The sequence below is a fragment of the Selaginella moellendorffii genome, unplaced genomic scaffold (genome assembly GCF_000143415.4).
Source record: "Selaginella moellendorffii unplaced genomic scaffold, v1.0 SELMOscaffold_127, whole genome shotgun sequence".
Taxonomy (NCBI): Eukaryota; Viridiplantae; Streptophyta; class Lycopodiopsida; order Selaginellales; family Selaginellaceae; genus Selaginella; species Selaginella moellendorffii.
This window is the reverse complement of record NW_003314388.1, coordinates 55,909-69,855: the sequence shown is the minus strand read 5'-3', so window position 1 is coordinate 69,855 and position 13,947 is coordinate 55,909. Positions and strand designations below refer to the sequence as shown.

Here is a 13,947-nt window from a genome sequence, read left to right as displayed (position 1 = left end):
CCTATAGTGATTTACTATAAGATAACCACGAAGCAGAACTTAAACCCTCTATATGCCACGTGTCATATGTTATGTATCACATGCCACGTATCCAAAGGATAGTGGTGTGGAACCTGATTTTTAGGGCTTTGGGCCATTGAACTAAGGAACGGTGCCAAACTCCCAAGTGTGGAGCCAAAAAGGAAAGGAACCAGACCATAGAGCAACTCTCGAGCATACAGCCTAAGGAGTGAAAGGACAAGAGTATAGAGTGACTTGGAATAGTCCTAAAGTACCTAACATCCCAATGCTAATATCAGTACGCAAAATGGAGCCAAATGGAGTTTGGCACTATTTCAGCATATTAGTGGCCTAATGTGAGGATATGGGTACTCCACCAGCTAGCATAGTGTGGAGTTTAGGAGTAGACCCACCCGCTTTAGGCTTTCACCCCAAGCCTCCCTTAGTACAAGGAGTTAATCTTTGAGACAAACTCAAAACTTACTAAATATAGAATGTCCTTAGATTGCAAATTTGGACACGGGATGAACAATATTATGTTTAAAACAATCTCTACATTCTGTAGATATGCCAAATGAGCAAATCTAGACACTTTTTATAATTAACATTTGGGACTGAAATTAGACTAACACAAAAGGCATGAGAACGAGGGTGTTTGGCAAACACAGTAAGCTATCATTTAGCAAATATTAAGGGACCAATATCAATATCACGGGGGTTCTTGATACTAGCAAGTGCAAGCCAATGACATAAGTTTCTCAAACCAGGCCGAGTATGCTCAGCAAGAAACACATAGAGTTCCTACCTTATGTTTATGTAATTTAAATGTATAGTCATTGACCAATTTCTCAACTAGCTCAAGTGGGAACTGATAACAGGTCTAGCAATACTGACCTCTTACCGTTGTGGCAGTAAGGAAAGAGTGTTCATAAGGACAGGTCGACAGGTAACTTTTGATACCTGAAGTCATATTCGTGACAAATATTTAAGGCTAAGCGTCCTTGGGTTTGAATAGTATTGGGCTCGATGACCTCCTAGGAAGTCCAAACTCATGAGCTTACACCTACGAGCCCAAGAGCAACCTCACATAATATGGTACAAAAAGGTAAGAAAATCCTTAGGTCATATAATATGGTACAAAAAAGTAACTAAATCCATACCCAATGAACGAATACGAAGTCTTAGCACCCAAACATATACCCATTTGGATCATTGTTTTCATTTCTGCATATGCAATGAGACTAGTTACTCAATCTCATTGGATAGTACTAGCTAAGACTCATCCTCTAATACTAAATGTAGCACACGTGGTTTTCACCCTTTATCCTATAGTGATTTACCATACATTAAGCATGCCAATGATTATGATGGAAGTCATTATTAGATGTTTGTAATACCTCATATCAGCTATAGCTGATGCCGAGCTTTTTGTTCTTGGAAGGAAGTTCCCAATTGAGATCCACTAACCATGAAGCAGAACCTAAACCCTTTATATGCCACATGCCATGTGTTCAAGGACAATAGAGCGGAACCTAGGACAAGGACAAGCATGCAAGCAGGAGCTAAAACTATGCCTCAGATTGGTCAGGTATACTTGACCTACCCACTATCTCTACTATACATTTGGAACCCAAACCCCCCCTAAATAAGAGGGTGTGAGACACAAATCCCAAAGCCCCAAAAGTGGAGTTGAAAGGGTGCCACATGGTAATGGCAAAAGCAGAAGCCAAACAAGAGTAACAGATTTGGACTAAAAGCTCCAACTTGAAAAATCAAGAGCAGAAGTGGAACACTTAATGAAGTGCTTAAGGAGCAAGCACAAAGCAAGCAATAAGTGAGTCTTTAGAAAAGGGATACAAGAGGACCAAAACATGACACGTGGAAGTGTCGAAATGGAAACAAAATGGAGTTCGAGATGGACCCAAGATGGACCCGAGATGGAGTTTGAGATGGAGTCCAAGATGGACCCAAGATGGAGTCCAAAATGGAGTCCAAGATGGACCCGAGATAAAGTCCTAAATGGACCCGAGATGGAGTCCAAGATGGACCTGAGATGGAGTCCGAGATGGAACCAAGACCGAGACCAAAACCAAAACCAAAACCAAAACCGAGTCCGAGTCCAAATACTAATGTAGGCTATTGGGTGAAAGCCCAAAGTGATCGTCCCCCGGGGGGGGGGGGGGGGGGGGGGTTGCAAGTGGTTCTAAAAGTATAGTAGGGAGAATGTGGGGATTAGACTCCAGTGGAACTAGTTTGGTTAGAAAAGGCTAGTATGACTAAGGAAGGCTATACCCATGTGTTGGGTGATGATATATCCATTGACGAGTCCAAAACTAGAGTGAATACGAACCAACAAATGGGGTAACTTGGTAAAATATTCAAGAGCCGGTTTTAGTTCCCTCGAGAGATCGAATAGTTGATACTCCCAATCCAAGTGTGGGTGGCACTACCTACTTGGATACTTGGCGTGGCTCAATGGAATCTCGTTCTAGCCTATGGCTAGGGCACCCAAAAGCAGAAGGTGGGGAGAGTACCCATGAGGCTCGCATAAGGCTATAGTGTTCTGAAATGTTATCCCAAAGTCTTGGAGTGTGGAAAGGAAGAGGAGCAATCCTTTGGTGTAGAGACCAAAGATACGGTCCCATGGTGAGGAAGTCTTAGATGTCAAGGGGATATAGTGGTCGGGCCTTTGGACCTTAACCTAGTGGTAGTGTTGGTAAACACGGCCATGGATGAAAAGGAACTTGGTGGGGATTAAAAAAGGGATATTGGGGAAAGCCATTCCCTATGTTTGTGGGCATCCTAAGGATGCTAAGGAGTGGATCTAGAATGATCACTCATGGATGGATAGCTCAATTTTTGAAAGATGGGATTGTGGTGTAAATGGTGTTGGATCACCAGTGTGACAAAGGTGAATGGGCATAACTTTAGCATAACGGGTTAATATGTTGGTGGTGGTGTCAGTTATGAGATCAGACATGTGGAGCACTTGGATCAAGTGCAAAGGTTGAGGGGCATAGATGCCATTCTCGAGGCTAGCACGTCCCCAAGTTCGGAATAAGATTTATGAAAGTTGTGAGTAAGACTTCTTTAAGTGGTTGAAAGTATGGTTAAGTGACTAAAGTAGAATAGAAAATTTAGTCATTTACAAAGGGATTAATAAAGGGTCTAACAATACTGACTTCCTACCATTGTTGTAGTAAGGAAAGAATATTCAAAAGAATTAGTCAACAAATAACTTTCAATACCCAAAATCACATTTGCGACACTTGGGGTTAAATGTTTTTAAGTTTGAATAATATTAGGTTAGGTGACCTTCTAAGAAGTCCAAATTCATGAGCTTACATTTGGTATTAGAGAGGTCTAAATTTCTGAGCTTACATTTAGTATAAAAGGAATACCACATTGATTCTTTATGTCAAGAGAGCAGATTTCTTGGGAGAGTTGTAGCTTTTAACTTTTGTTCACAAGTGTACATCATTTTCCAATTGGTTTAGGGTTTTAGGATGTTTGGGGCTATATTAAGAGGGCAGGGCTCAAAAGAGTTATGGCTCATAGCTTCTATTCACAAGTGCACATTCTTTTCTAATTAGTTAAAAGTCATGGATATTTGGGGTTACATATCTTTAAGTTTGAATAGTATTGTGTTGGGTGCAAATTCAAAAACTTACAAGGAGCTCATCATTTCAAAATATGCAAGAATGTTAGTAGAAAGTGAGGTTCAAAAAGTGACAAAGGATTGAGTGGTAGGCATTGCCATTGAATAAAATGGCACTACCATCGACAAAGGATTGAGTGATAGGCATTTCTGTTGAATAGAAGGCACTACCATTGAAGAGGAAGAAACCTCATTTGCACTCTTAGCTATAACACACTCAATTAGTGTGCTTTTTGTTATACTACTTTCAGGATCAGCTGTCTATCATATCAATCCATCTCTAAGCTACTTATTTACAAATACCATTACTACTTATACAAAATGTATTCATTGATCACAAGTTTAGGCACCACTTTAGAGGGGCTTACTATCAAGGGTGTGGAGGACAATCACCCCCAGCTCTATATTGCTATAATTAAGGATATATGTTATGTTTAATATACACTACACACCTAAGATTTATTCATTATATTCATATAGAAATTTTATTTATATTTAAAATCAATTAAAAATTAAATACTTGAATCCATTTATCTTACACATAAATTATGTTTATAAGTTCCACTTGACCAAAATGCTTTATTAGGAAAACTTGATGAATATAAAACCAAATTACAATCATTTTGAAGGCTTAAAAATGTAAGGAAAATACAATTAGAATATGTTTTACAATGTAAATTAGTTGTCCACTCTACATTATGCAATAATGAAAAGAGAACTATATTTCCGTTAATTTGATTTTGTAAAAAACATTTTGAATTGTATTTCTTGTTAGTTTTAATTTCCCAAATTATATTTTTTCCAGAATAAAGTACAAGATTACAACTTAAATTTAGAAGTAAGATATTATTTTTATTTGGAGATAATAAAAAGCTATCTTGAAATAATGTATGATAATGGTTATGTTTTTTACCACTTATAATTATACTTTGAAAAATATTACAATCATATATTGATTTTGGTTTCTTTACTACTGAATTATTATTAAATTCAGGTTCTGATATACCATCTCTATCATAAGAGATTTCAAAATTTTTAGAAGTGAGCTTTATAGAATTTGCAGCAGTTAATAATATTTGATTAAAATATTTTCGAAATAATCTTCTGAGGCCTTCATACAAAGAACGCCCCAAAGTATGACCTTGTCCTCCACTTGCTTCACAATTAGGAGCATATCCAGAATAACGTGAAATTTTAATTAAAACAATTCCACTGGTTAAAAGCACTGATATACTATTAGACCAATTTATTGGATAGTTTTCATTTTGATCAATAAAACGTATTAATTCATCAATAGCATCAACAATTGTACTCATATCAATATTATCTATGCTATTAGGAAAATCAAATTCAGGATCATCACCATATGTTAATATTAATAATAATAATAATAATAATATACATCTAATATATTTAGCCATACGGAAATATTTAGGATTTGTATATATTTATATATTAAATTTAATGTAAAATATTAATAACTAAAATTTAAATAATTTAAAATTTAAAGTTTTTTTCAATATTGCAAAAGACAAATTCTTTTTTGTTAAAATAATTTTAACAAAATATTTACATTAAATATTATAACAGATTTGTTTTGCTTTCAACAAATTTTATATTAAAAAAATTAGCTTTTTTTAATATACTTTCTAGAGAGTGGATATGTCTAGAATATATGAATATTCTAATATGTTTCATTTAGATGAAACTTGGGAAGAAATGACTCTTCTTCCAGAAAATACTTGAGAAAAAATTCAAAGATCTTATTTGAGAAACAATTCTTTCATTTAGGGTGACTAAAGATAGTAACTAGAGTTTTGGATCTGGATTTAGAAATCCATCTCAAAGGAAGTTGGTCATGACTTCAATCAAGATTCTTATCCACACATGTATTTCAAAAGGTAAGTATAGCATCTTTGAAAACTGTTTTTCTTAGCTAGATGACCTTAAATATGTAATAATAAGTATAAGTGGTTATAACACAAATTTTTAAATGGTTGATATTCTAATTTAGAATCAAAACTTCAAAATCTGCTTTATGTCAATTAGTGAATCAAACTAAATATGCTAGTCTTATATTGATGTTATTAAAAAATTTCTCTGAAATATTAATATAGAGCACCAGCTTTGGAGCACTTAATTGGTCTAGGAATTTTAATTAGAGAATATTTTAAACTTGTTAGATTGTAATTGATTCCCAAATAATGGTATCTCTAGGCCTATTCCTAATCAGTATATAAAAATGCACTGCTAATAATGTTGACAAGAGGGAAAACAAGAAGAGAGAAAGCTAATATATAAATTAATATGGTAGGGTGACTACCATAACTCTATGACCTTCTATAACAGCATAAAACATGGAAAAAGGGCACTAAAGTAGGGTAAGTCTAATCTAAATAGAGACCAAAACACAAGTGCTTTCACCACCATTGACACTTTGCTTGACATATTCTTGCTCTCATCCTGAATAAAGTATATACCTTCTTATGTATTAGAATTATTACAACATGACCCTTGATCTGGTTAGCACCAAATTTACAAGGAGCTTGGTCTCATATCAATTGATATCCATGAATTGTATCATGAATCACCCAACTTTCAAATGGATATATCAAACGATCTAGAAGGTCCTCATTTACAAATACCATTGCTACTTACACAAGAATTATTTATGGATAACAAGCTTAGTGCCTCAAATCTTATTTTGGTTATTGAACAATATTTGTGAACTAGTTTTTTTTTAACATTCTTCTTTTATTGCTATATCACTAGAAGATTGATGCTTTTTGGCTTTTCTATTAGTCTTTGTGCTGTGAAATTAATTGGGCATAACAAGTATACTTAAACTAAAGAAGTATAAGGAAATTCTTAGTCAAGCATGCTTAATCCAATAAAGAGCTCTTTTGTTTTGCACTGACTAGTGGAAAAAGCCCTTGTGATATTGAGTTTAGCCCCTCAATATCATTAAATGGTAGTTTATTATATTCCTTACACTCTCATTATGTATTTATGTTTCATTACTATTTATAGAAAGCATTTAGATCTACTAATAAAGCATCTTTATAAACTATAGAGAATATCTTGAATATGATAGTATTGTTTATAAGTCCTAATTCGCAATTTAACATCATCCTAAATCTAATATCATTCCAACATTCCAACATCCCAAATGTATAATAGGGATAATTGGAAGCATAACCAACTATTTAAGATATTAGTTTATGTCTCGTTGGGTTATATTGCTCTTTGTTTTGTGTTTACCTTAGGTATAAACTAACATGTTAGTCAGTGGGGTAGCCACTTTTTTGTGTTAAGCCATGTTAATTTTTCCCATGTGGTTTTTCCCATATGGAACTCCAAAACTTCACATTCTCCCCCCCTCTTCTTTCTCTTGGTTTCATCACTTCTCTTTGGCTTTTCCTTTGTCTTCCTCCTTTGTTTTTTTTTTTGTTGTTTCTTCACTTTCCAGCAATAACTGGTATAAAGCATCAACACAACAATTTGGTCATAGGTCCTCATGCGTGACAAAGTCTGGCACATTCCTCCCTAGTTATATGTTGTAGAGATAGCTAGATGCTAAAAATATTTTGATCCTCAAAATATTCCCTCTCTTGTATAAAAGACACACTTGAGTGTGAGAGATATAAAGATTAGCATTTCTGTAAGCACACTAGTGCAAAAGTGAGAGAAGGTTGAGGCTAGAGCCCTAACATAAATGTCATACGGATGGAGATTGAGTGAGGGTGGTGTACCTTAATTGATTCCACAATCAACTCTTATATTGGTATAATGAGTGTAATCATACAAAAACGACATGAGGCTGGGGACATAGATAATGCATAGAGTTCACAACCTATAAGGATTAAGAGCATGCATTTGTGGAGTGAATAGCATGGATCTAGGTTACACAAAAACAGACTTTAGTTCCATTGATCCTCACTTTGTTATCACCCCCTCTTTACTTTTTTTTGGTTTCAAGCATGTTAAAATCTGACTCTATGGTTTTTTAAAGGATAAATATGAAAAACCCCATTGACAAATAGACTACTTTTAATAAAGACCATTAATGGTAAATCAAAATAGATCTAGCAAGGGGGAACTATAGCATTAAATTTTACAAAATTTAATTGAAATTCATTCAACGTATGAGCCTGATTACTTGCAGAATATATATACTACTTTACTAAGACAACACTTAGATCATCACAAATAAAAATTAGATGTTGCTATTCAAAAATGGTGAAAACATTAATAGAATCTATAGTGATGCCATATGAAGAAATGATATATTAAATTTTGATCAAAATAACATTTCTAGAACAAGGTGAACATGATGGTTGTACTTGTTTTGAGTCTTAGAAAAGATAACAATATCTAGATGAGAATAAAGAAATAAAAAAAAATCATAAAATATGTTATTCATTATATGTTAGAAAAAAATAGGAGACTAAAAGGAATTAACAAATACAAAGGTTATTTTTATTTATTACCCTCTCAAATATAGATAAAGTTATAAGTACTATAAGTCAATTTTGGTGAAGAATAAAGTCTTGGAGAGCCACTCTATTATCTTACAGATCAGTAAAAGTGGATATCAATTGGGAATGAATAAGTTGTAGTAGTCAACCACTAAATGAAAAGATTTGTCTTTTTTGAATATAAAAACATAAGTGCACTAACTAAAGACTAAGAATGTTAAATAAAACCTTTAGAAAGATTCTTTATTATATGTTCATATAATGCCTCCAACTTTGTGAGTGAAAGATTATATATGGAACTAAATGGTGGTGATTTTCCCCTCTATAAGATCTATAGAACAATCATAAAGTCAATGTGATAGCAAGTTATTAGCTCTCCTCTAAATCACTATACTTAGAGGGAAGAATAGATTTGATCCCAATAGATAAAGTTATTGTTGAATAAATGATAATTGTGAAGATGAAACAAGGATTCTAACAACTAACATCTTGGAAGTCATGCAAAGAAATATGAGAAATTTAGATTGGAGAAGCAGGAGAAGAGGTGGAGAAGGGCAAAATTATCTGATTAATATCACACTAATCCATTATCAAGTTCACTATCTCAAACCATAGAAAATTCATAATGATAGAGGTTTTTAGAATAGAGGCAACATTGAAAGAGATATTGCGACAAATCCTAAATATTGTCACTTTTACCAACTCAATTTCAAGTGTAATTAACCTAGAGGAGATGTGTAGACCATCCACCACTTCAGCACAAATTGGGCCTTGTGTTAGTGGTAAAAGAATACTATAAAAAAATGTAAACTCCCAATTAATGAAGTTTGCATTGACACCACTATCACTTAAAACTCAAAAATACAAATTAGACTTAATAGATTAAAAATGAGTAATAATATAGAAACACTCAAAAATCCTTGAAAAAGAAATAGAGTTAATATTAGGAAGAGGAAATGAGTTTACTAGTTGAACAATCTTTAATTGGATTAAATGTTCTTATCTTCACATGTGTTAATCCATTTTACAAGCTTGAAAGTGAATGTAAAAGCAAAGATAGAAATGGTTTGCATTGCCACAATATATCTAGAGGTTCAATGTTGTCATTTAACCTCAAAAAGATAGTGTTGACATGTGGCTTTAATCTTTATTGAAACTATATCTTTCTCATAAGCTAGTTATTCTAAGATTAAGGCTATTAGATGAGGAACAAAGGTTTAATAATAATAATATGAGAGCATGAGATCTTCATGAAATAAAATACTCCTTAAGTGTTGCATTATTCCATGAAATAACAATGGTGCCCATCTAGAACTTTAATGTATAGGTGGGATGCAAATTTGGAGCCCTGGCATAATTGCTAAATTTTATTAATGGCAGTGTACTCTTGAATATATTAGTGAAGTGTTGAATAAAGAGATCTAAATCTTGAAAAAAAATATCAATATAGCACATGAATTTAAAACTAGACTCTATATTTGATGTACTGTAAAACAAGTGTCCACTATATACTCAAATCCCCTATGAACACCAGCTCCTTGTATTTAACTCTTACACACAAAACAATGTTAAATAAAGTTTAGTATAATTCTAGTGATCTAACACATACTTTAAACCGGCTAACAACATGGAGTGTGGATTAAACAAATTGGATATACAACAAGGAATGATACAACTTAACAAGAGCAAAATTAATGCTTTAGGTAGTTATCTATACTTTTAATCTACCATACACTCCCTTAATGTCATTTTTAAAAAAAAGGGTAAAGAACCAAGAGAGAGGCATTCTAGTATGAAGAGATTTGATCAGACTTATATAAGAAGTTGGAATGAAATATCAACTAAACTACATAATAATTTAAAATTTGATTTGGTTGAGGAAGTCATAGAACTTAGACTTTGTATCATCAAATTTTGTTAGCATACTAATCTTTGGCTTTAAACTTGGTGTTAAATAATTTGCTAAAGCTATCAGTGAAATGCCATTTTGGATTGTTCGAACACCTTATATAATGTCTATAGAGTATTGGACATGTTTGGAGTTGAAGAAGAAGATTTGAAGAAGCCATTGATGTGATAATGTTTAAATTACTAAAAGTTCATTGTAAAAAAAAGGGAGACAATGAAATTATTAATAAAATACCAAAACAATAAAAAAGAAAAGATGAATTTGTGAACACTCTTGGTACACAACTCTATTTTTATATAGAAACTATTCTAATTCAACCTTTAGATAATCCAAAAATCTAATCTAAGTATGGGTCCATGCTAATATTAAATACACATCTAATCACATAAACAAGGTTTAATAGTCATGCTTCTTCTTAATAAAAGGAAAATATGGCAATTCCAGCATTTTGTGACCTCTTGAACGGCCAGCTTGGAATTGGACAAGAAAGCCTGAGCCAGAAAAAGATATGGATTGAACTATATACATGCGTTTCCAAGAAGAACATACACATACCCCTCGTGACAAGCCGAGTCCATTGTAGACTTTGCCGCAAAGTAGCAGTGCTTGACTACGGTTCTAGAGTCTTGAATTCGGCAAGCTCTCAGAAACGAGCTCCAGTCCGAAGCACTAGGCTTGAACGGCATGGAATGGATGAGATCATGGGCATCATCGAGGAATCCCGCACGCCCCAGCAGATCCACAATGCAGCAATAGTGTTGTTTGATGTGGCTGGCTCCAAAATCCATGACGATCGAAACGAAGCAGCTCCTCGCAGCAGCGAGCTTCCCCGTGCGGCTGCAAGCGATGAGGCAGCACGGGAAGCACGATTTGTCCGGCATTGTCACCAGGATCATGGAGCTGAACAGCTCAAGACTGGATTGAATTGAGTGAATGCGATCGTTGCTGTGGACCAAAGCCGCAAGCATTGCACTCCATGACACTGAGTCTTGCTCGGGCATCTGCTCAAAGAGTTTACTTGCAAGAAGTATTTGCCCACTCTGGGCATATCCAGAGAGCAAGACGTTCCACGACACGGAGTTGCGAACTGGCATCTGATCAAAGACCACCTTTGCCTCCAGGATGTAGTTGTTTTTGAGAAAACAGGCCACCATGGCTGTCCAGGAAACCACGTCCCGCTGCGGCATTTTCTTCTCAAAGATCTCCCAGGCGAGCTCCAAGTTGCCGCTCCCGCCATAGCCCGAGAGCATCGCGTTCCAGGTGACTTGGTCGTGCTGGGGCATTTGCGCAAACATTTTCTCCATCACAGAAACATACCCGGATTGCGCATAAGCCGAAAGCATCGCGGACCAAGTCACCACATCCCGCTGCTCCATGCGATCAAACACCGCCCGCGCTTCCTCCAGGCTTTCCTCCTCGAGGCACACATTCAGGATCGCATTCCACGACGCGAGGTTGTGCCGCGGCATCTGCTGAAAGAGCTCTCGGGCCTCTCGCAACGCGCCGGTTTTCAGGAAAATGGAAAGCATCGCGTTCCAGGAGATGATGTTTCGCTGGGTGGCGGCATCGAAGAGGGCCTTAGCACCGCTTGCCCGCCGTGGTTCGAGAGCAAAGGCTGCGAGCATCGCGTTCCAAGAGACGAGGTTGTGCTGAGGCATGGCATCAAACACCGCCCGCGCCGCGCAGATGTGGCCGCCATGCGCGTACGCGGTGATCATGCTTGTCCATGATACCACGTCGCGGCACTCCATGCTCTCAAACACCGCCTTGGCGGCCTCCAGGCGTCCATCGCGGGCGTGCATGGACAGCATCACGTTCCAAGACATGAGCTTGTGCTCGGGCATTCGATCGAACGTTTTCTCCGCTTGGGCTGTAAGCCCGCACTGTGCGTATGCCGTAAGCATTGCATTCCACGTAACAAAGTTCGTAGCTGGCATTGTTTGGAGCACAGTCTCGGCTTGCGCAGTTTGGCCACTCTGGGCAAATGCTGTAAGGAGGCTATTCCAGGACACAAGCGTCAAGACTGGCATCGCGTGGAATATGGCCAGTGTTTCTTTGATGTCCGAGTTACTTGAGCTTGCGGCCAGGATCGTATTCCAGCTGAAAATGTCATGCTGTGGCATGTCGTAAAAGAGCTCCTGAGCTTCGCAAAAATGCCCACTCTTGGCATAGACCCAGATCATCTGGTTACACGACACGAGATCCCGGCGCTCCATCGAGCAGAAGAAAGCCTTGGTTTGGTCCAGAGTTCGCAACCTGGCACAAAGTCCGAGCATAATGTTCCACGACGCGACGTCTTTGTGTGGGATCTCATCGAAAAGTTTCTGGGCTTCCTCGGCATAGCCCAAGGCGGCATAGGCGGATAGCACCGCGTTGGTGGAGATTGTGTCAGTGTGTGGCATTTGCTCGAAGACCTTCTTGGCAAGCTGGATGTGGCCGGCCCGGGCATGCTCGGCGATGGCATCAGTGCACGCAGATAGATCATAGACCTGGAGCTTGTTGCCCTCGTTCATGCACATAGGATCAAAGTATATGCTGGGCAGCCCTAACTAGAGTTCGCAACGCGTGGGAGTCAGTTGGTTGGTAATGTGGGGAACAACGTGTCATATGGGTATAGCATCGCTACAGTTCCAGCTCTTGCTTCACGTGCTCTGTTTTTTTGTTCTTCTTCATTGGATTTTAATTATTTTTGACACTCGATTAACCAAGAGAAAGACGCAAATTCTCTCAATCAACTAGCTATTAAGATTAATCAATTGCCCTTTTTTCAATTAGAGAGAAATAAAATGTGCTTGTATTTTGAATCGTGTAGCGCCAGCAATTCCCTTGAGAAAGGTTTGTTGGAATTTTATTTGGTCAGTGTTGAAATACACTAGGGTGGGACTCAAGAATACAAGCACTTTTGAAGTATCTGAGATGCGTGGCACCGTATAAAGAAGTAACCTTTTTTTTTATCAATTCATGAAAGTCAACGAGCGAGACACTCCCTCCGCGTCTGCCGTGATGAATTTCTTGATTGGCGAACAACTTCCTCTAGGTTACGGTTGCAAAGAGGAAGAATGGTGCTTGTCATCTCCAAAGACCAGGTAACTCCAGAGCTTCTAGAGTCTGTAGCACGGGATGGATATAATGCCAAGATTGTCTCGGCAAACGACCACGAAGAGGAGCTCTCGGAAGTCCTCTGCTTAGCCCAGATCTCCACTCCTTTGGACATGGACGCACTCCGAGTCGATTGTAGATCTGGCATCATGGACATCCTGCTGCCCGAGGAGCTCATCGAGGACACAGCTGTTTTGGAGCTCCTGGAGTACTACCAATACACCATTGCCCAGGAGACACGAGCCATCCTTCTCGGCGACCATGATCACGATCACGCGGAGCGCAACAAGATCTACTGCACGAGAGCGTTCGACGAGGAGAGGCTGGAGTTGAAGCTCCACTGCATGTACAACTCCAAGAGGACGAAGATCGAAGTCCCGGCCATCAACTACGCGGTGAGATACAAGAGCTTTGTCGTCGACGAGCGCAAGCAAATCCAAGAGACCATTCTGTCGACGGCCGGGATGCCGGAGCAAAAGCTGGGGATTGGCCTCTGCGTTGACATCTTTGGATCCAACCATGATCACCCAAGAAGCATCTTGATGCGCTTGTCAACCTTCTGCGTGGGGATCTCCATGGAGGACTTCCTGGACGAAACAAAACACGAGCACTTGTTTGGCTTCTTCCCGGACTCGGTCAAGATCACGATTCAGCCTTTACTTACCAGTATGAAGCCGAGCACCCGGATTCTTCCCTGTTTCATCACCCCCGACCAGAGCTTATCTTTGGTTCCGGACTACCAGATCGCGTCTGACGCGCAGCACGAGTATAGAGCAGGAGTGAGCGTGAAGATCCCAACAGCT

At 37.9% G+C, this 13,947-nt stretch overlaps 1 protein-coding gene across 1 annotated transcript; it reads right to left on the bottom strand.

The window, feature by feature from the left end:
• Positions 1 to 10,563: 10,563 nt before the first annotated feature.
• On the bottom strand, positions 10,564 to 12,558 carry LOC112343007 (pentatricopeptide repeat-containing protein At4g02750-like). Its single transcript, XM_024665776.1, has one exon. The coding sequence runs from the start codon at positions 12,556 to 12,558 to the stop codon at positions 10,564 to 10,566; it is 1,995 nt and encodes a 664-aa protein (XP_024521544.1).
• Positions 12,559 to 13,947: the final 1,389 nt, after the last annotated feature.